This window comes from Carassius carassius, chromosome 27 (genome assembly GCF_963082965.1).
Source record: "Carassius carassius chromosome 27, fCarCar2.1, whole genome shotgun sequence".
Lineage (NCBI taxonomy): Eukaryota > Metazoa > Chordata > Actinopteri > Cypriniformes > Cyprinidae > Carassius > Carassius carassius.
This window is the reverse complement of record NC_081781.1, coordinates 1,266,943-1,289,968: the sequence shown is the minus strand read 5'-3', so window position 1 is coordinate 1,289,968 and position 23,026 is coordinate 1,266,943. Positions and strand designations below refer to the sequence as shown.

Sequence of the window (23,026 nt, the reverse complement as noted above, 5' to 3'; positions counted from 1 at the left end):
AAAAAAAGAAGATAATTATCAGGAAGAAAAAAATACAATTAGATTTTTTTCTTTCTAAAACGTTCAGTCCATGGCAAAACACTCTTCCATTCAAGAGAGATTTTGCCTTCCATGAATGCTTCTAGTTTAAGGATGAAATGTTTTCACTGGTTGTGAAGGGCCGGTTTAAACATGGGCCGTCTGTTCAGATGCACGGCTGATCTCATGGGTTTGCTGTGATCTGTGTCCCTCTCAGGCTGCCATACGCAAAGAGCTGAACGAGTTCAAAAGCACAGAGATGGAGGTGCACGAGTCCAGTCGACATCTAACCAGGTGAACACACACACTTCAGCAGAGTGTCGTCTGTCTGCCTTCTGTTGGGGAAATAATAAAGCTGATTCCTAATAACCATGAGAAAGAAATCTAGCCTTTTTATGTACCCTTTTTGTCTATTTACAGACAAAATTTTTTTTTTTAAATGTAAAATATGCATAAGCAACTATTATTTTAATTTCAGTATATGTGTTTTCTAATGAACATCTTGTATTTGATATTTATATCTATACAATAAAATTATTTAAAAATATTAAATTCTTATACTTTATTATAATATTAACTTCTATATACTTTTTTTTTAATGAATACATTTATTTATTTAGTAAGGATACATTAAATGGTGTATAAGTGACATCAATGTTATAAATGCTTTCAATGCTGTTCTTTTCAACTTTTTATTCATCTGTTATTCATTCTGAAAAAATTCTGTATGACAGTTTCAACAAAAATATTGTGCAGCACAACTGTGTTCAATATTGATAATAATCAGAAATGTTTCTCGAGTAGTAAATCAGTATATTATTCTGATTTCTGAAGATCATGTGACACTGAAGACTGGAGGAATGATGCTAAAAATACAGCGGAGCATCACAGAAATAAATTACACTTTAACACAGATTCACACAGAAAAGTTATTTTAATTTATAATATTTAACAATGTCTACTGTTTTTTTATCAAATAAATGCAGCCTTGAATGAATATGCCTTGATGATATTTAGACATCTACATGTTTCTTTATATATACACACAAAATTAAATGTGGTTTAAAATATATTTGAATATTCTATAAACATTTAAAATTGTACAAACATCCCATTCATATACATGATGTCTGGGTCTGTTTGGAAGTACTAGATTGCTGCAGTATTTGATGCAAACACCACTCCAGCTGTTTCTTCTGGTGGTCAAGTGAAGAGCATTGCATTGTGGGATGGACATCATGTTTACGGTGTTGTCTTTCCTGTGTTCTCTGCAGGTTTCATCGGCCGTAGAGCCGCTTCAGTCCATCAGTGATCTCTTCGTCTCTAATGGACTCTGAACAGACTCTGTTTGATCAGGAATCACTCGCAGCAGATCTGAGCTGACGATCTGTCTGTGTGCACATATTTCTGTACATTTTGACAAAAACTGATCTATCACGTGCTCTTCGCCATGAATTTCTCTCTTTGTGTTTTGTTTTTCCAGGCGATGCTTTTTAATGCAGCAGACGATGTAGTTGATTTTCTACCTGTTACGGATAAACTATTCCAGTCCTTTTAGTTTTCAAAAACCGAGAACACAAAGGAAAACGACTTTCTAACGAGCGCAAACCACATTATTACACGCCGTCTTTAAAGAAATAGTTCAGCCAGAAATGAAAATTAGCTAGAAATGTGTTCATCCTCAGTTCATTTGAGATGTAGATGAGTTTGTTTCTTCATCAGATTTGGACAAATGTTGCATTGCATCAGTGTCTCATCAATGGATGTGAATGGGTGCCGTCAGAATAGAGTCCAAACAGCTGATAAAAACATCACTCCAGTCCATCAGTTAACATCTGGAGAAGACAAAAGATGAAACAAATCCAGGGTTAAGACGTTTTTAAACCATTCATAAGGGTATCATTTTAACCAACCTCATATTTTAGCAGGAAGCAACTGTTTGAAGTTAGTGTCTTAATGCTGGATTTGTTCTAGATGTGAACTGATGGACTGGAGTGCTGTGGATTATTGTGATGTTTTCATCAGCTGTTTGGACTCTGATTCTGACGGCACCCATTCACTGTGATGCATACTACATTTCTCCAAATCTGATGAAGAAACAAACACAATGGTGGTATCATTTTCAGCAAATTATTCAGTGTTGGATGAACTATTCCTTTAATTCCACATTTCCTGCTTATTTGTAACTTTTGTGCATCTGCTAGACACTTTTATCCAGTGCTTTTAAATACGTGTTTTTATCAGTTCATTCATTCTTTGGGAGTCAAACCTGTGATGTTGGCTGCGGTTTTAAATCTTAAAACCCAAGAACATCATTAACCAATAACAAAAGAGCAAAGCTTGCCACGCCCACGCTGCTGACCAATCACAGGAGGCGATCTTGACGGGCGACAGGACAGAGCAATAACGTGTTAAGAGTGACTGGTTGTTCTTGAGTCCTGTTGAGTGTTTTCAAACCGGGTTTTTGTTCCTCCATCTCATTTTGTTCTCATTGGTGCTCAGCCGTCATGTGATCGAGTGTTGGGCGACCCTTTAAACCCCGCCCACTTTACAGGGCATCCCGTTGCCAAAATAAAACCAAAACAGTGAAGGGAATCACAATAATCAGTGTTATGTTAGTTTCTTTTTGTATTTTATTCACAGTGTTCATACAGAAATAGCTACAGTAACAAAAATAAAAAGCTCATTCTGATTTACAGTAAGGTCTCATTTGTTAATGTTACTAATGTACAACAGTTAATCTTCACTAATAATAATACAGCTGTTCATGTTAGTTCACAGTGCATTATTACATTTTTTATTTATTCAACTAACACTATAAGTGTACTACAAGGAATTATAATTTAATTACTACATAAACTATTTTTCTTTAATTGAGGAAAAATAATTATTTTATTTTAATTATATTTACTTTAACTTTTAATTTAAATGTCTTGTTAAATGTTGAAATGTACATTTTAAGTGCATAACAAATAATTATTTTATAATTGTATTTTATTCTGATTACATTAAAGAGCAAGAAGTTGCTTATTTTATTGTAATAGTAATAACAAAATGTTAACAAATACAACTTTTAATTGTAAAAAAAAAAAAGTTATTAAAATAAAGTAAATATTAAGTACAACTTTTTGACAAAAATATTGAATCCCCAAACTAAGACTAATAAATTTATTTTTTTTTCATTAGAATTTGCAAAATCTACTATTAAAAAAAGTTGTATTTAATGTACATTTTTATTTTAATGACTATTAATATTAACATTAATGTTAATATTAACATTAATATTAACCTTCTTTTCATTTTACAAATGTATTAGTAAATGTTATAATCAACAAGAATTTATTTAATATTTATTATTATTATTACATTACAAGTTTTTTAAATTATGAGTAACAAGCAATGACTTTGATATTAAAAAAACTCCTCATTCCTCAATTTATAAAAAAAGGTTAATGTAGTAGTATTAATAGTAATAATAAATTAGAAAACAATTCCCTGAAATGCAATTACAATGTAAATTGACTAATCTATTTTTAAAATGCAAGTTGTATTTGTTAACATGATTTAATGCACTGTGAACTATAATGAATAATGTTCAACTGTATAATTATTATTATTATAACACTGACACAGATTATTAAAAGCTGTAGAAATCCTCACTGTTAGTTCATAAAGAAATGAGACTCTTACTGTAAAGTGTTACGACTGTAACAATGTGTGCCGAGATGTTTTTATGTATTATTTATAAATATTTTTAACTGACTTTGATACTGAACACATTGGCAGGGCATTACAGGAAAACTTCAAAAAAAAAATGTATGTATATATTTCTGCCTTTATTTATCACCCTCACTGGTTCCAGACTTTTTCTCTGGCTCATTAAAGCACTTTTCCTGATCTTACATGAACTCTTACAGGTGTGGAACGACATGAGGGTGACCACACACACACAGAAGAGGAGACGTCGTCATGTTTTGAATGATTGATGTGTTTCTGTTTCCAGTCGTTGGCGCTTCTCTCTTCCGCTGCTGCTATTGGCTCAGAGAGCGCAGGAAGAGAGCGGGAGGCGTGTGGTTTACCGTACTGTCACTCCTGAATGATGTGTGATGCAGATTCTCATCTAAACCAACCTAATAAAAGAGCGAGCACACTCACAGCTGACGTTCCTGTTGTCTACGTCTCAGAAATGCTGAATTATACGGAGTGCATGGGCGTCCCGCAGTGTTTGTGCCACAGATCGATGGCTTTAGTGACGATGGCGTCGGTGTTCTCCTGCGGCATCTGTACAGACACACCCGAGAGCTCAGAAGAGCTTCAGCAACATTTAGAGCTTTCTGTACGTGCATCAAACACTGAAATATGTTAAAGGTTGGGAAAATTATATTCTTTTAATTCACACTCTATTCAATATTATTTGTTGTTAAATGTTAATTTAATATGAGTAATAAAATAAAATAATTTAATAAAATGAATTAAGTGTATTATACTTTTAAAAAGTATTATAATAATAATAAAAAAAATAAATAAAGTAATTCCTTGTTCCTAAATTAAAAAAAAACAGTACATCATATAATAAAAATAATAATATTTTGTTTAATAAAATATACATTTTTAAATAAATAAATAAAATTATACAGTTAATTTATTGTTCCTCAAACAATTGTTTTTCATATGATAATAAATGAAATAATACTAAAATAATTCCTTGTTCCTCAATTAAAACAGTGGTTCAAATCAAATTTAATAATAATTACTTTCTCATTTTAAAAAAAAAACAGCTAGCAATATAATAATGATGTTATTTAATTGAATTAATAAAATAAAATAAAAGGAATAAAAAATATTTGATGTCCCTCAAATTAAAAAGAACTTAATTTAATTATAATAGTAATAAAATGAATAAAATACTGTTATTTTATATAAATAAGGGTTTCTCAAAATAAAAGTGGTCGATGAAAGAAGAAGAATCCATTAAATGATAAATCATAAAATCTATGAGACGACAGTACTGGAGGATTTGAAAAGATGAAAACAAAAATGTCCTAATGTAAAGATGAATAATGTACATTAACATGCATTGAACCATTGTATGTAACTGACTGAGTTATGTTTGCGACTCACATTAGACAGGAAGTTGTAAACTCCACCAGCGTCACTCATTCCCATCAGCATGATCTTGTAGCTGAGCAGAATCTCCATGGCAACAAACACCAGGATCTTACAGGAGCCGCTGATGACTTTATCCCAAACCCTGCCGACCAATCACAGCACAGCACGGTCCATCAGTCAACCAATCACATAAGAGCACAATTAATTAATCAGATAATCACAAGAATTAAATAATTTTCAACTTGATAATAATCAGAAATGTTTCTTGAGCTGTAAATCATCATATTATTCTGATTTCTGACGATCATGTGACACTGAAGACTGGAGGAATGATGCTGAAAATACAGCGGAGCATCACAGAAATCAATGATATTTAATAGATATTCACACGGAGTTTTTGCTGTATTTTTGAGAGGAGTCAGTAGCCTGCAGTGGATGTCATTGTGTGCTGACCTCTGTAGGCTGGATTGTGGTAAACAGCCAGCAAAGCAGCGTCTGAACCAGAGACAGTACGGCAGCGAGTGCAGCGCTCCAGACGTCTTCAGATGAGCCAGCAGAGCAGCATCCTCCTGAGACAGGAAGTGCTCCAAACTCTTCGGCTGAAACACAGAGACCGTGCTTTCAGTTCAAAACATCCATGAGCCGTGGCTCAAGACGGAAGAAGAACGAAACATGGACCATTTCTGTGGTGTTTCTGAACTTGGAAAGACCTGAGGTTGTGTAAATGTAATAAAATAATAATAATTACCGTTGTTATTATTCAGTAATATCAAAAAAGAAAAAAAATACATAAAACTTAATATAAAAATAACATTTATCATATATCATATATATTTATTATAATGTCAAAAAATCAAAATAACCACTTAAATTTTAAAAACATTTAAAATTATTTATATATATATATATAATGTAAAAATAATAATAATAGTAAAACACAAAGCAACAGTTACTTTACTTAATTAAAAACTTGTTCTAGATGGTTGTTGAAAGACTTAAACCAAAAGTAATGCATTAATAAAATAAGTGTTAAAAGGAAAAAGTAAAACACTTAAATTAAAAATCTTATAAAAAAATAATGATAATTAAACTATATACATGTTTTTTTTTTATTCTTTCAAAAAAAAAAAAAAAACGTAAAAAAAACTGTTCTGGATGGTTATTGAACACTTAAACCAACAAAATAACTAATAAAGTAATAATCTATTTTGCATGGTTATTAACTCAAAATTAAATCAAAATTTCAAAAGCATAAAATATTACTCATAATCACTGTTGTGGTGTTTAAAAAAATATGAACAATTCTTGAACACTTTAATCAAAATTAATAACCTTTAAAAAAAAATTATATAACAATGCAAAAAAAAAAAAAGTAATATTAAGTGTTACTTATTTTTCTGTGGTTATATATCTGCAAGGTTATTTTAAACATTTATAATAATAATAATAATAATACGTTATTATTTATCATGATCATTTATCATCATTTGTTCTCATTTATCAATAATGAATAAATCATATTAAAAGCAGTGTACCAGGTGAGGGATGGAGTCTCCAAACTTGAGCTTGAACTGGTTGATGAAGCATCTGATGAGCCAATAGCAGTCGACCGGGTCATCCACGATCTCCTCCATCGCTCTGCCGATAGCCAGGAAGTTTTCATCCTCGTCGTCCTGGAAGAAAAGCATCAAACCTCAGCCATGCGCCTGTATGTGTATATATAGGGTCTATATAAGGGTCATTTGACTTTGAAAATTACATCATCAATATACATCACAATCTCTCATTGATGTGTGGTTTGTTCGGAGGACAATATTTGTCTGAGATGCAACTATTTGAAAACCTGAATCTGAGCGAGCAAAAAAATCTAAATATTGAGAAAATCATCTTTAAAGTTGTTCAGATGAAGTTCTCAGCAATGCATATTACTATTCAAACATTAAGTTGTGATATATTTACGGTAGGAAATGTACTAAATATCTTCATGGAACATGATCTTTACTTAATATCCTAATGATTTTTGACATAAAAGAGACATTTATAATTTTGACCCATACTATGACGGTTTCTACAACTGAAGAACAGAACTGAAGAATGGGCTACAAACACATCTCTTCCATCTTTATTATTTACCCTCTAACTCAAGCACTTTCTTTTTCTAATTTTATTCTTTAAACAAATTAATAAAAATACTTGCCACGTTTAGACTTGCACTTTATTAATTTGCTAACTGCTTAAAAAAGAGAAAACTAACAGTGGCTTCTATATTCTTTTTTTTCTTCTTTTTTTTATACAGTTAACAAAAAAACATTCTATTCTATTCTATTTCTTTTTATTTATTTATATGTGACCCTGCAGCACAAAGCAGTCTGGAGTCTCTGGGGGATATTTGTAGCAATAGACAACAATACATAGTATGGGTCAAAATGATACATTTCTCTTTTATGTCAAAAATCATTAGGTTATTAAGTAAAGATCATGTTCCATCAAGATATTTAGTACATTTCCTACCGTAAATATATCAAAACTTAATTTTTGATTAGTAATATGCATTGCTAACAACTTCATTTGAACAACTTTAAAGATGATTTTCTCAATATTTAGATTTTTTTGCTCCCTCAGATTCAGGTTTTCAAATAGTTGCATCTCAGACAAATATTGTCCTCCGAACAAACCACACATTACTGGAGAGATCATTCATTCAGCTTTCAGATGATCCATACATCTCAATTTCAAACAATTAACCCTTATGACTACTTTTGTGCTTCAGAGTCACATATAAATACTGGCGACTTGACTTGTCCTGAGGTACTGATGACCCACAAACCCACAGCTCCTCACCGGCGGCCTGAGCTCGCTCCTGCGGGGAAGCTGTCGGCTCTCCAGCTGGTACATGCGCAGGTACAGCTCCGTCACTGGGGTGGATGCGTGGACGAAGCGCATGGCTGTCAGAGCGCTGCTCACGTCCTCAAACTGCTGGAGACGATAGCGAGACACCAGGGCGTGAGAATCAGTGTGGGGCGGCAGGATACCTGCAGACGACGGGACAGACGGCTTCACCAGCCTGATCTACAGACACACACTGTGTTTCCATGCACTTGTTCTTAACCACATCAGTTAACATCAGTTCTAAAAATGCACATAAAACATATGAAGGTTCTTCAAGAAACCTCTTGCAAAGCTCCTGAGAAAATCTGCTCAAGTGCACCGAGCACAAAAGCTGCTTTAAACACAAATTATGTTCTAATGATTTTGATGTGAATGATAAATCATGTCCTCACCCAGCAGGACTTTCCAGACGTGTATCCGGTACATGGAGGGCAGAGGAAACCTCTGACTGAAGGTGCTCAACTTCTCCACATCTGAAAACAACAGCAACAGAACTGATTGAAGGAGCGAGAGATACACTGGCCGTCTGTCAGCTTATATCACAGTCATTTATTCTCAACTGAGAGATACACAGCATTTCACAGTTCGACATGAGCCTAAACAAAGATGAACAAGAAAAACTACTGTATAGAATACTACAAATAATAATAATAACAACAAGTAGTTATTATTATTATTTATTACTGAGCTGAAGTGCGTAGTTATTGAACATTTAAACCATTATTTAAAAAAAACAACAATTGTTATTATTATGGAGTCAAAAGAAAAAAAAAATTCTTCACTGTTACAAAACACCAACATTAAAAATAAACAATAATAGTTGTTATCATTTATTATTGTGTTGGAAAAAGTACATCTATTCTATATGATTAATGACCACTTAATCCAACAATAAAAATAATTAATAATATAGAAATGTATTGTTATTAATTATAATAATAAAAATAGTTATTTTTAACGTTATTACAATGTCAAAAAAACAAGAAAAAATCTGTTCTGCATAGTTACTGAACACCAACATTAATTAAAGCTGCAAGCAGCGATGAACGGGCCCTCGCACCCGGGTTCACCGGCAGCGAGTGGCTTTAGTAAAGAGGTGAACGGTGAGAAATATGCGTTTAAACTCATAAATATAAGTAGAATATATCAAAGTTTATTCCATATATGTGCCAATCTTCCTGTTGCCAGCAGGTGGCGCTATCACTATAATGGAATATTGGCCTTCAGATGTGTTCAGGGCTGCACTCTTATCGAACATGTGAAGTTTGGGGAAGATCAAACATTTTATGCCTGAGTTACAACAACTTCTCTTGCTGTGGCGAGACATCAAATTTTGTCATGGCGCCATGGACACGCCCTTTAACAAAAACTCAAGGTCTCCACACCAACTTACCTAAACTCACTGGTTAAATCTTATGTGCCCTCCAGAAGTTTGCGCTCTGCAAGTGATCGACGCCTTGTGGTGCCATCCCAAAGAAGTTCAAAATCACTCTCACGGAGCTTTTCCTGGACTGTGCCCAGCTGGTGGAATGACCTCCCAATCTCAATTCGTACAGCTGAGTCTTTACTCATTTTCAAGAAACATCTAAAGACTCACCTTTTTCCCCTGCACTTAACCAACTAACACTAGCACTTTTCCTTTTCTTGTCTTTTCATTAAAAAAAAAAAAAACCTGGTTATGCGTTCTATATTAGACTGAGACTTGTCATGGCACTTGTATACTGTTGTTGTTCTCTTGTTGACCTGACTGCTTCTGTTGTTCTCATTTGTAAGTCGCTTTGGATAAAAGCGTCTGCTAAATGATTAAATGTAAATGTTAAATGTAAACATTCATCTACCAAACTAAAAAGTTAAACAACACAGAGGGATACAGAACACAAGATGGATAAAATGAAACTGTACAGCTGTACACTTGATTAAAAAAAAATTATATATAAATATGTATGTATGTATCAGTGATGCGCGGGTTGATCCAAAATGAGCGGGTGCCTGCGGTCGCCCGCGGTTACGAGTCATCCAAAAATATTTTTAATGATATTCGGGTCGTGGTCGTTCGGGTTCTTTGAAATAAAAATGCCAATTAAACCGTTGTCATTTATATAGTACTAGACACTTTATTGGCTGAATAACTGGCATGAAGATGACACACGAGCTCAGTCTGCATGTAGAGATGGAAGCGGTAAAGAAGACTGCATGGGGAGCAACGTAGCTTTTTTTGGTAAAACATGATTTTGATGACTTCATTAAGTTTTGTTTTATAGAAAACTTTTTTTTAAAAGATTTTCGTTTTGTATAAATTGTATCTTAATTTTGATCAATGTTTTATCAATCAGTTGCTCGTATTTAATAAATAAGAAGCAAATATATAGCCTAGCAGACAATGTAATAAGGCGCCGGCAGGATCACTTGCATTGCATGTGAACTAAACTCAGCGTGTGCCTCACAGATTTGAGAAATATACTACTCTCTGATGATGTAATTCATATGAAATGTGCATTTCTCTCTGGCGTTCATGGCGAGTCTGCATTGTCAACTTCATCTTTGCAGCGACACAGAAAACACCAGTTTATTACTAAACACTGATCGGAACAAGCATAAGGGTGTCCATCAGTACACGTGGCACCATGACACCCTAGGCCGTAGGTCGATGATCGACTTTGTGGTCGTTTCATCCGACCTCCGGCCGTATGTCTTGGACACTCGGGTGAAGAGAGGGGCGGAGCTGTCAACTGATCACCACCTGGTGGTGAGTTGGATCCGATGGCGGGGGAGGAAGCTGGACAGACTCGGCAGACCCAAACGTACTGTGAGGGTCTGCTGGGAACGTTTGGCAGAGCCTCCTGTCAGAGAGATCTTCAACTCCCACCTCCGGCAGAGCTTCGACCGGATCCCGAGGGAGGCTGGAGATATTGAGTCCGAGTGGACCATGTTCTCCACCTCCATTGTCGAAGCAGCCGCTCGGAGCTGTGGCCGTAAGGTCTCCGGTGCCTGTCGAGGCGGCAATCCCCGAACCCGGTGGTGGACACCGGAAGTAAGGGATGCCGTCAAGCTGAAGAAGGAGTCCTATTGGGCCTGGTTGGCTTGTGGGACTCCTGAGGCAGCTGATAGGTACCGGCAGGCCAAGCGGACTGCAGCCCGGGTGGTTGTGGAGGCAAAAACTCGGGCCTGGGAGGAGTTCGGTGAGGCCATGGAGAAGGACTATCGGTCGGCCTCGAAGAGATTCTGGCAAACCGTCCGGCGCCTCAGGAGAGGGAAGCAGTGCCCTACCAATGCTGTTTACAGTAGAGGTGGGGAGCTGTTGACCTCAACTGGGGATGTCGTTGGACGGTGGAAGGAATACTTCGAGGATCTCCTCAATCCCGCTGTCACGTCTTCCGTTGAGGAGGCAGAGGCTGAGGGCTCAGATGTGGACTCGTCCATCACCCAAGCTGAAGTCACCGAGGTAGTCAAGAAACTCCTCGGTGGCAGGGCACCGGGGGTGGATGAGATCCGCCCTGAGTGCCTCAAGTCTCTGGATGTTGTGGGGCTGTCTTGGCTGACACGCCTCTGCAGCATCGCGTGGCAGTCGGGGACGGTGCCTCTGGGATGGCAGACCGGGGTGGTGGTCCCTCTTTTTAAGAAGGGGGACCGGAGGGTGTGTTCCAACTACAGGGGGATCACACTTCTCAGCCTCCCTGGGAAAGTCTATGCCAGGGTACTGGAGAGGAGAATCCGGCCGATAGTAGAACCTCGGATTCAGGAGGAACAGTGTGGTTTTCGTCCAGGCCGTGGAACACTGGACCAGCTCTATACCCTCTACGGGGTGCTGGAGGGTTCATGGGAGTTTGCCCAACCAGTCCACATGTGCTTTGTGGATTTGGAGAAGGCATTCGACTGTGTCCCTCGCGGTGGCCTGTGGAGGGTGCTCCGGGAGTATGGGGTCCGGGGCCCTTTGCTAAGGGCTATCCGGTCCCTGTACGACCAGAGCAGGAGCTTGGTTCGTATTGCCAGCAGTAAGTCAGACTTGTTCCCGGTACGTGTTGGACTCCGGCAGGGCTGCCCTTTGTCGCCGGTTCTGTTCATGATTTTTATGGACAGAATTTCTAGGCGCAGCCAGGGGCCGGAGGGGGTCAGGTTTGGTGACAACACGATTTCGTCTCTGCTCTTTGCGGATGATGTTGTCGTGTTGGCTTCATCAAGCCAGGACCTTCAGCATGCACTGGGACGGTTTGCAGCCGAGTGTGAATCGGCTGGGATGAGAATCAGCACCTCCAAATCCGAGGCCATGGTCCTCAGTCGGAAAAGGGTGGCTTGCCCACTTCAGGTTGGTGGAGAGTTCCTGCCTCAAGTGGAGGAGTTTAAGTATCTTGGGGTCTTGTTCACGAGTGAGGGAAGGATGGAACGGGAGATTGACAGACGGATCGGTGCAGCTTCTGCAGTAATGCGGTCGATGTACCGGTCTGTCGTGGTGAAGAAAGAGCTGAGCCGCAAGGCGAAGCTCTCGATTTACCGGTCAATCTACGTTCCTACTCTCACCTATGGTCATGAGCTTTGGGTCATGACCGAAAGGACAAGATCCCGGATACAGGCGGCCGAAATGAGCTTTCTCCGCAGGGTGGCTGGGCGATCCCTTAGAGATAGGGTGAGAAGCTCGGTCACCCGGGAGGAGCTCAGAGTAGAGCCGCTGCTCCTCCACATCGAGAGGGGTCAGCTGAGGTGGCTCGGGCATCTGTTCCGGATGCCTCCTGGACGCCTTCCAGGGAAGGTGTTCCGGGCGCGTCACACTGGGAGGAGACCCCGGGGAAGACCTAGGACACGCTGGAGAGACTATGTCTCCCGGCTGGCCTGGGAACGCCTCGGTGTCCCCCCAGAAGAGCTGGAGGAAGTGTCTAGGGAGAGGGAAGTCTGGGGTTCTCTGCTTAGACTGCTGCCCCCGCGACCCGGCCCCGGATAAGCGGAAGAAGATGGATGGATGGATGATCGGAACAAACCCGAGCCTCAATGTCTGCTGACCTTGCAGAAACATACAAATAGACATAGCCAGACTAGCCTATTTTAGTACAAATTATGAGCTTACTGACGATTTTTTATAATTCTTGACAAAATTACATTATTTTTTACCTAGTTAGTTTTTCCTACGTTCCTATGGCCCAATGACGCAACGATGAGCATTTACTGCTTTTTAAAAACGCGGGTCAGGAAGCGGGTCGGGTACAATATTTTATTTATATTTTTTTGCGGTCCGAGTTGCGGGTGGGTTAGTTGAAAACGTCGGTCGGGTGCGGGTTATTAATACATTAACCCGTGCATCACTGGTATGTATGTATGTGTGTGTGTGTGTGTGTGTACTGGCTTTCCAATGCCGTTGATAATAGGAGTAAGCAAGTTCAAAACACGTACAAACAGAGTCCATTCAGAGGGATGTAGATGCATAACAAATGTCTTTCTTTATTACTTGAGCTCCATTAAACATGATCTTAAACTTCTTGTGTCCTCTCCTTGTTCACATGTACACACAAAGCCATACCTTATGGACCACATACAACTAGAATCCTCCTGGCGAGCTACTCTGCCATGCGCTCAAAAACTGTTCTTCCCAAATACCAACACATACTGTACACTTGTTGCTCAGGTGCTCTAATAAAACATAGCCACAACACCATCCAGTGGACAAAACCTTTACCATCCACAAAATGCCTCCTACTCATATATATATATATACTTTTTTTTTTTTCAAGTGTATGGTTTCCCTGTATTGCATATTGAAATAAACAATTCTGAGCTCTTTATCAATCTGTGTTGTGTTGATTTTTATTTTTCTTAGGAAGATAACTGACTCTTTACTCTCCTTTGTAATGTATGTCCTTATAAAGGGGTGGTGATGGTGCAGTGGGTAAGACGCATGCCTTTGGTGTGAGCGACCTGGGTTCGAATCCACTGTGAGACACCAATGTGTCCCTGAGCAAGACACTTAACCCCTAGTTGCTCCAGAGGCGTGCGACCTCTGACATATATATAGCAATTGTAAGTCGCTTTAGATAAAAGCGTCAGCTAAATGAATAAATGTAAATGTAAACCAAGAAAAAAGTTATTTATAGCTATAATTATAAGCTGCTTACTAATGACTATTAATGTTGGGACAAGACTTTATAAAGCATGAACAGACTATTTACTAATGAGTGCAGTTATTATAAAGTGTTACCAATGCATTTACTAATGTTAACAAATTAGACATTATTTTACAGTGTTATCAAATCCTTAAATGATTTATAAGTGTTTTTTAATGATTTTATTGACCTATAAGCATTTGTGAAAGTTCTGCTTGCATTACAGTCTTGATCTGTGAGCTGAACAGATTTACTGTTACATCCATGAGATTATGTTAATTCAGATAAATATCATGTCACAGGATGTGATAGGTCAGTATCAGATGAGTTTGAAATTATTATTTGCAGCACAATTAAGGTTTTTTAGGATTTTTAAAAATCCCTAAAACTGTCAGAAAAGGATAAGGCATAAGATATTTCTATGTGAGTGGCTACATTTATTTTAGTTTTTATAATTATAATACATAAACTATGAAATTATACAAAATGTATAAAAAAGTAAAAAAGTTATATTTGTCCAATGTTTTTTTTTTGTTTAGTTTTTTTTGGATTTACATAAAAAAAAAATAGCCTACTTCAATCATTCTAAACAGCTTGAATAAAACCTGTTAATATTTATTATAGACCACTGTAACTGTCTATAATCTAACAAACAAGTTTATTATGAAAATAAAAGTGTGTACACCAGATAAATTGGACGATAAAGAAATTGCTAACAATAGTTTAATAGAGCATGTTTTAGGTGTGTAGATGCAGAAATGGACAAATCAAATGTAAAATAAAATGTCTTCGATTTAATTAAAAATAGATTAATTCTTGTTAGAGGAAAATAATAATAATAAAAATAATAATAATAAATAAATAAATACATAAAAAAAGCACCCAAGACGAATGATTTTCTGTATTTTTTTATAGATTAAAATTGAAGCAGCTGGTAAATGCGGTCACTTTAATATTCAAATCCAGTAGATCCACTTCAGATTTATTTCTCAACAGTTTATGTTCGCCAAGCTATTATGTATTTTCACACAAACAGTTCAAAAACATCTGAATTTAGGTCTTGGTGTGTTCTAATTGGTGGATTGTGTGATATCGCTGTAATATTTTATTTTTAAAAGCTTTAAAACAAGAATAAATTCGTTTTTTTCTGAGCTCTTGACTCCAGACACTCGTGATCACAGCGGTGATTCATCTCTCGTATTTCTCACGTATCTCTGGCCAGAAATCAATTATCCATGAGCCCTGGACTGGTAATAATCAGATATGTTGGTTTAGCTTGTCAGTGTGAATTAAATCTAAGTATTTATTTGTATCTTTAACCGATTTAAAAGTGAAACTAACGAGAGTCTCCTCCCTTTCAGTCCGGGAATTGCACCTGTAGGGGCGCTATTTCTCTCAGACAATGGAAGTCTAAGCACATATACTCAAACAGAGGGACAGAGTGAGATGAGATGTCTGACAGTTTTTTAATTTTCTGTTATCCATACAGTGTTGTAAAGTCGTGAAACTATGCATATTTCCTCAAAATGACTTGTTATCTGTATTAATTTTTTTAAAGTATTTGGAAGCTGCAATTTAAAAATACAGGACAATAAATTATTGTCTTTTTACTGTCATTTCAAAAAATCACCACGACAAAACCGTTCAAGCTATCCAAAATCCATTCGCAATTTAAGTTCTTCCATGTTTTGGCATCATGTAGGCAAAGTTTGGAGTGTATAGTGTACTTCTCCTCTGAGCAGTATGTAATAATTCACAGCTGAATTTTCCAAAAATCCATATTCAAATCAAAATAGCCGACTTCCTGTTGGTCGTAGCTGATGACTGTGAATTAGAAAGTTGTCCGTCTTGATAAGAACAATATATGTACCGAGTTTGGTGTCTGTAGCTAAAACTAACCCCCCCACTTTTGTCAAAAGGTGGCGCTATAGAGTGCCTCTTCCACGCCCTTTAATAAGCTTTTGCCAGTGTCTAGCTATCAGTAATACTGATGTGTGTTCTGTGTGTGTTCTGAGTTTCGTGAAATTCTAAGTATGTTATATGCCTCAAAATCACCTGAAAAGTATTCCAGTTTGACATGTTGCCACGGCAACAATATTTTTAGATATCAATATCCCCCCAGCAGATTTATATCGGCTGTGTTTTAACATTATTCTGATGAAGTTTGAAGCAAATCGAGTAAAAATAAGATGCTGAATTCAAAGCATTTTGAAAATGACACACTTCCTGCTGCCAGTTGGTGGCGCTATAACTTTGACTCCTAATAGTCACATATATGCGATCGACATCATACAACGAATAATCTGATGAAGTTTGATTAAAATCAGGAAATGTATGTGGATGGTATTAGACACTTCCTGTTTCTCATTTCTCGCAATAATTTCAACGCCTCGCCACGAGCAAACCGTTCGAGATATAAAAAATCCCCTGGCAATATTTCATCCCCAATGTCTTGAGATCATGTTGACTGAGTTTGGTGGCAATCGGGTAAAAAACCTATGACAAGTATATCAAATTCCAGAGTATGCGCTTTTTACATAACTCTAAATAGCTGACTTCCTGTTGGGTGGAGCCTATGACATGCAATACGAAAGTTGTTCGGCACAATGAGATCTATATGTGTACTGAGTTTCATATTAATACGTGCAAGTATGTGTGAGCTATACAGCAACATTTCTGACTGTGTTCCAGGGGGCGCTGTAGAGCCCCTGTGGCACGCCCGGGTCCCAGCCTCTGCGGCCTCCTAAAGGCCACATGTTCCAAGGTGTGCGCAAATTTTCAAGAGTTTTTGAGCATGTTAAGGACCCCAAAAGCCCCCAAAACTTTGACGACAAATATGAATACTAAACCCTAAATTGCCAACTTCCTGTTGGGCGGAGCCTATGACATGCAATACGAAAGTTGTTTGGATTGATGAGATCTATATGTGTACAGAGTTTCATATGTCTACGAGCAAGTATGTATGATATATGGCCCTCCATATTCCAGGGAAGAATATGGAGGGAAGGATAAATATGTAAAAAAAAAAAAAAACACTTAAACATTAAAAATGCATAAACAAATTAAATTACTAATAATAACGGTTACTATTATACTTACAAAAGTAAAAATGTGTAAAAAAACAAAACAAAAAAACACTTCAACCAACATTAAAAATGCATAAAAAATAATAATAAACTAAATAATAATAACAACGGTTACTATTATAATAACAGAAGGAAAAATTTGTAAAAAAAAAAAAAAAAAAAATAAAAAACTTTGGGTTGCTATTAGTTCTAGTTCTAGTTCTTTTATTTATAAAACACATTTAAAACTATGGAATTATATTCCGGACTTTATTCAAAAGGAATTGCAAATTGTATTTGCAATTGCGTTTTCAATTTGTGAACGCATAAAATGTGACATAATCCAAACGCAAATGCAAATTGCGCCTTACCGTTTGCATTTTCGTTTAAGCGAATGCATAGTGTCTGCCAAATTTAAAATGGAAATGCAAAGTCCGTTTGCAATTGTGTTTCCCATATCTTACGAGCTGTGAGCCTGTCATATTTAAATAGCAATATTAATTACCACATTTGCCTTTTCACTCTCTCTGCACTGTGCATGTAAACTGCCAAAACTCAAATGAAATCGCAATTTCTTTTGCATTTGAATTTCCAACGTCTACACGGACACCTGTCAATCAAGTGACCGGGGTGGGGCCATTTTATTGGGCGTGTTTGCATTGGGAAGTGACGTCACTCACAGTCGACGGTAATAAAAGAGGCAATTGATATAATATTTAGTTTAATTTGTAATGACTATATATATATATACACATTTCCCTGAACTAAGTACATTTATGCTGCTATTATTATGTTTAAATGAAAAATGAAAGGAGGCAGTGGTATTTCATATCCTTTTTGTTTTATTGTAAATATACAGTTAGTAAAATTGCAGTAGTCAAGGCGAGCTGACATGTTATCAAGTACGCTGCTGTTTGCAGAATTACCGGACCTGCGTCCTCGCAGACATCACACTCCCGGGTCGAATGCACAAAGTCTGAACTACTGAGGATGCAAGTCCGAAATCAGCGTACTTTGTATTGAGAAACGCGCGCAGACCTACGTTACCAGTCTATTTGCCTAATCTTCCCGGTGTTACGGTTTATCTGGTTACCGTGTTATCTGGTGACCAATTTCCTGGTTCAGGTCTCTGCTGCAGATGTGCTGGAACGACGGCAGCAGACTCGGCGATTCTGAAAGCACAAACTGACGCGATATTAAGTGTTTAATAAACGCAGACTTGCTCATTGCATGATTCAGATATTCTTGTAAAGATTACAAGTTATTAGTATGATCGCCCATTTCGCGGCTGAAGTAAGTAGGATAAACACAAAATGAAGTCCATGTTGGAGCTGGTTTCGAACACGCGCTAAAAGAAGGAACACCGCACCGCGAGACGAGTCACTAACCACCGAGCTCCCGATCTACACAAAATCAGCTCCAGATCTCTCAATTCAAGACAGGACTCTCGGCTTTACATCGTGCAGCTGCTGAATCAAGGAAATGTGACCGTGTTAACTTGTGACCTGTGTTTACATATTATGAAAATAAACCATAGCAGGCACTGACTACATTTTATGGTTCATGATGTTAAAGAACATTTCATAACGTCTCAGACAACTGTACATTTGTGGCTACTGTGGTTTAATTATAAACACAATCGATAACTCATATTTACCACAGTAAAACATGGTACATTTTAGTATGATCGAAGATACAAAAATTCTTCCAGAACAGACTTGTATATGTGCATTTCCAGAAGAGATGAGAAATGGATTCGTGTTCAGCACCACAAAAAGAACATAAAGTGTCAATATCAAGAAACATCTTTTTTAAGTAAAGCTTCACAGGATAGAAAAGATGAAGTAATTTTTAAGACACATCCTTAACCTTATTGGTTATTAAGTATTTAGATGACAAAGTCCACACTAATTAATTAATAATTATTTATTACCGTCGACTGTGAGTGGCGCCACTTCCCAATGCAAACACGCCCAATAAAATGGCCCCACCCCTGTCACTTGATTGACAGGTTTCTGTGTAGACGTCGGAAATTCAAATGCAAAAGAAATTGCGATTTCATTTAAGTTTTGGCAGTTTACATGCACAGTGCAGAGAGAGTGAAAAGGCAAATGTGGTAATTAATATTGCTATTTAAATATGACAGGCTCATAGCTCGTAAGATATGGGAAACACAATTGCAAATGGACTTTGCATTTCCATTTTAAATTTGGCAGACACTGTGCGTTCGCTTAAACGAAAATGCAAACGGTAAGGCGCAATTTGCATTTGCGTTTGGATTATGTCACATTTTATGCGTTCACAAATTGAAAACGCAATTGCAAATACAATTTGCGATTCCTTTTGAATAATGTCCGCAATATCATTCCATATAAAACAATCACACGCCTGACCAAAGTGCTGTACAACATATTGATCATAGATAAAAATAGGCTACATTTGACAAGTGAGTTTTCAAAAGAGAATTAAAAACCGATAAAGTTGGAGCAGCTCTAAGGGGTCACAATCTAGGGCCCAACCCCGAGAAAACTCTATCTCCTATGTGTTTCAGCCTTGTAGAGGGAACCATAAGTAGGTTATGATTACTAGATCTTACATCTCTGGAAGGGTTGTGAGAATGCAGCATTCAGATAGGTAACACGGAGCGAGACTGCACAAACATTTATAAACAAATAAGACTATTTTAAAATGTATCCTACAGTTAACAGGAAGCCAATGAAGTGCTCGCAGAAACGGAGTGGCAAAATCATATTTGCGGCCTTTTCTTAGAAATTTGGCTGCTGCGTTTTGGACCAATTGTAAACGAGCTATCTAAGAAAACACAGAGGTTCTTAACACACTTTGATTCAAAAACTGCGTTGTTAAATTTAAAATTGTCATGTGGACCAAATACAATGACCTCAGTCTTAGAGTCATTTAAGGTTAAAACATCAAGACATGTAAATAGTGCATCGATTGCTGAAGGATCGTTTCTTTTAATAGGCAGATAGATCTGTGTATCATCGGCATAAAAATGAAAAGACACACCATGCCTTCTCAGAATCGAACCTAAGGGAAGCATTGTAAAGTATAACTTGCAAACACGTTTGAAAAGCCAGAAGTAAACGTCAGTTCTTAATTCTCTTTTACCTTAAAAATACATTGACTTAATTTGATTTAAAAATCACCTGCTGTACCACACTGAAAAAAAGCATTTCATTCATCCAATGAAAACATTTTAGGGTAATGATTCAAATCTATATTTATATATATATTTGACTTGAGCAAATAATTATTTATTTTTCATTGGCTCAAGTAAAAAAATATAGATGTGAATCATTAACCTATTTATTTTTTTAATTGGACGAATGAAACACTTTGCATCTTTGTTTTATTCGCACTAACATTATTTGATTTTAACATTTTGGAATAACGTATTTATATAGCATACTTTTTTGATTCTCACTGGTAAACTTTTTTTTTATTTAAAACCAAATTTAAAAACTAAAACAAATACTAAACGCTGATTAAGAAACCTCTTATTGAATGTGTGTTGATTGTGTTGTTTGGACTGTAGAACTATGCAGTTGTTGCCTTTAATTTCACATGGTTACAGTTAATCTTTTATTTAAGGCCAGTTCTATGTAGTTACAACACAATTCAAAAACAAAAGCTAAATGCTGATGTCTGTAACATCTATGTTTGTATTGAATGTAGGCTACTTACTGTACAGTTACTGCCGTTAATTTCAGATGGTTATGGTTATGGTTATTGTCTTCAATAGCCAAAAGCCAGTTTGGCCTATTAAATACCAAATAAACATCTTGTTTACGCATACTTTCCTTCTTTCTTGTTTGTTGCTTAAAAAAAATATCGGAATTTTGCTTATAATTTTGCCAGTTTGCTTATAAAAACTCTTACCCAGAGGACTGTCCTTCAGCAGGATCTCGAGGGACTTCTTCTCTTCAACTCCTCTGAAGCCCACTTTCTCATAATAGGCCGAGCGGAAGTTTCTCTGAGGATCATCAGCCATGATCACTGCAACACAAAAACATAGAGCATACAACATGACTGTAGTAAATATGTCATATTGATGAACGTATTCATATAACTGTTACCATGGTATTTTCATGCTACCTTTCCTTCCTACAAAGAACCCCGTGCGTGCACGAGTCCAAGAAGATATAATACTTTCGTTAGTTATAATATAAGTACGTTAATACATTAGAATTTAACACTTCCCTATCCAGTTAGATTATTTTGAATCGTAACATTAACATTTAACATTACATGAAATACAAGCTACATCAGTAAGCTTATGTGAGACATATCTGCTGTGTGTTTCTCATAAACGACGGTTGAGATATTTAAAAAAATGACCGTTTGTTTACCTCAGAGCGCAGATCTCAGCGGGCCTCCGCGGTTTTCCTCGTCTTCACACAATTTATCAGTCCGAAAATTCACATTCAGTTCATGATCGCGGAATTATTATCTTACATTCTTAAATGAGAGACTGAAGGTGTATACGTCTGTGAACAAGGCTGTCTGCAGTCCTGTGGCCCCGGATGTAATTCACGTCCTCGTGTTGTTGTTCTTTCGCGCGAGTCCAGCAGGAGGCGCGCACTCGGCTCAGCTCCCGTATACATAATAAAATACATATTTTAAAGCTTATTTAGATCTATAAAATCTTTAAAAAATTATAAATAAATTATTTCTCTGCTAAATGAATTTAAAATAATCGTATGATTGCCTTTTATTTTTATTATTATTTTTAATTTTATTAAAATCGTCTCAGTGTGCAGCATACAACGTGTAAATAAATAAATGTGTAAATATGAAAAATGTGTGAAGAGCTTGGTTTTTAATTTTTTAATTTTATTTTGAAAGTTCAATAATAATAAAAAAATAAAAAATAAAAGACAATAGATAAATGTCAGCTCCAACAAGATTGGACAAATACATTTGCTTTCTTAACCCTCATAATGCATTCAAACTGAATTAAATTCGAGACCACTCAAAAATTTGTAAAATACATCTCTTCCGGGGAAATCTAAACTAATTGACCAGCAACTGACCCATGCATTCAGATCCCTCTTATTTTAAAGTCACCTAAAACATTAAAATGGTTATTTCTTGCTACCTGAATACAACCATAGCAGTCCGTGATTGATGTTATATGACAGCACACCGTACACAATAAAACACTTATCCTTGAGTTTTCAGTGGTTTTGTTAGAAGTCTGCAGGCTAGGAAAATATTTTTAGATCTTCATATTAACTGGTTCTATTATTTTTGTTGTTGTTGACATAATTAGTCAATAACTAAATTATTTTCCAATGCAAAGTACACACATATTGTAAGCTTATTTATAGAGCCGATGGACAGTCGTGTTAAATCCTAAAGTGAACGCTTTAAACAACGCTATGTAAATACCATGTATATTTTGGCACTCTGGTTGGTTAATAAACAGAACTTCACGCATGCCGCGGAAGAATATTTTAACCGAAGCTACTTCTCCAAGTCAATGTCTATGGCGATTTACGCAGGTATGTGTTACTCCGCAGCGGTGACGACCCGAAAAGGTTACAATAGTCCAAATATAATCACTTATTATAAATGTACCATAGTGATTTGGGATAAGTCAAAAAGGCGGTTTGGTATATTAATTTATGATGTACTCTGTCATTATATACATTTAGCAAATTTTGAACAAAGAAAAAAGTTACATAGTGTTGCTTTGACGTGCACTTAGATCTTTGGTTGTAATCACTTTTAAAACTGAATGGAATTAAAAGTATTAATGTTAAATTTTAAAGTTCTAAAGTAAATATTGTGAAGTCTGGAGTGGATTAGATTAAGGCATGAAATAACTCCTAAATA

General features: G+C 36.6%; 2 protein-coding genes across 6 annotated transcripts in view; one reads left to right on the top strand and one right to left on the bottom strand.

The window, feature by feature from the left end:
• LOC132106394 (phosphatase and actin regulator 1-like) overlaps window positions 1–1,673 on the top strand; it is a 21,491-nt gene extending 19,818 nt beyond the window's left edge. For all 5 annotated transcript variants that reach the window (XM_059512035.1, XM_059512036.1, XM_059512033.1 and 2 more), the window contains exons 12-13: window positions 236–312; window positions 1,293–1,673. In XM_059512035.1, coding sequence (XP_059368018.1) covers window positions 236–312; window positions 1,293–1,308 — 93 coding nt within the window. In that variant the 3' untranslated portion in view covers window positions 1,309–1,673. The remainder of the gene's footprint in view (window positions 1–235; window positions 313–1,292) is intronic.
• A 2,291-nt stretch (window positions 1,674–3,964) lies between these two features.
• On the bottom strand, window positions 3,965–21,728 carry tbc1d7 (TBC1 domain family, member 7). Its single transcript, XM_059513423.1, has 8 exons — window positions 21,538–21,728; window positions 21,068–21,184; window positions 8,409–8,489; window positions 7,969–8,159; window positions 6,663–6,800; window positions 5,581–5,726; window positions 5,140–5,269; window positions 3,965–4,299 (listed from the first exon to the last, which is right to left on the bottom strand). The coding sequence occupies exons 2-8, from the start codon at window positions 21,177–21,179 to the stop codon at window positions 4,213–4,215; spliced, it is 885 nt and encodes a 294-aa protein (XP_059369406.1). The 5' UTR covers window positions 21,180–21,184; window positions 21,538–21,728; the 3' UTR covers window positions 3,965–4,212.
• Between the last annotated feature and the right edge of the window lie 1,298 nt (window positions 21,729–23,026).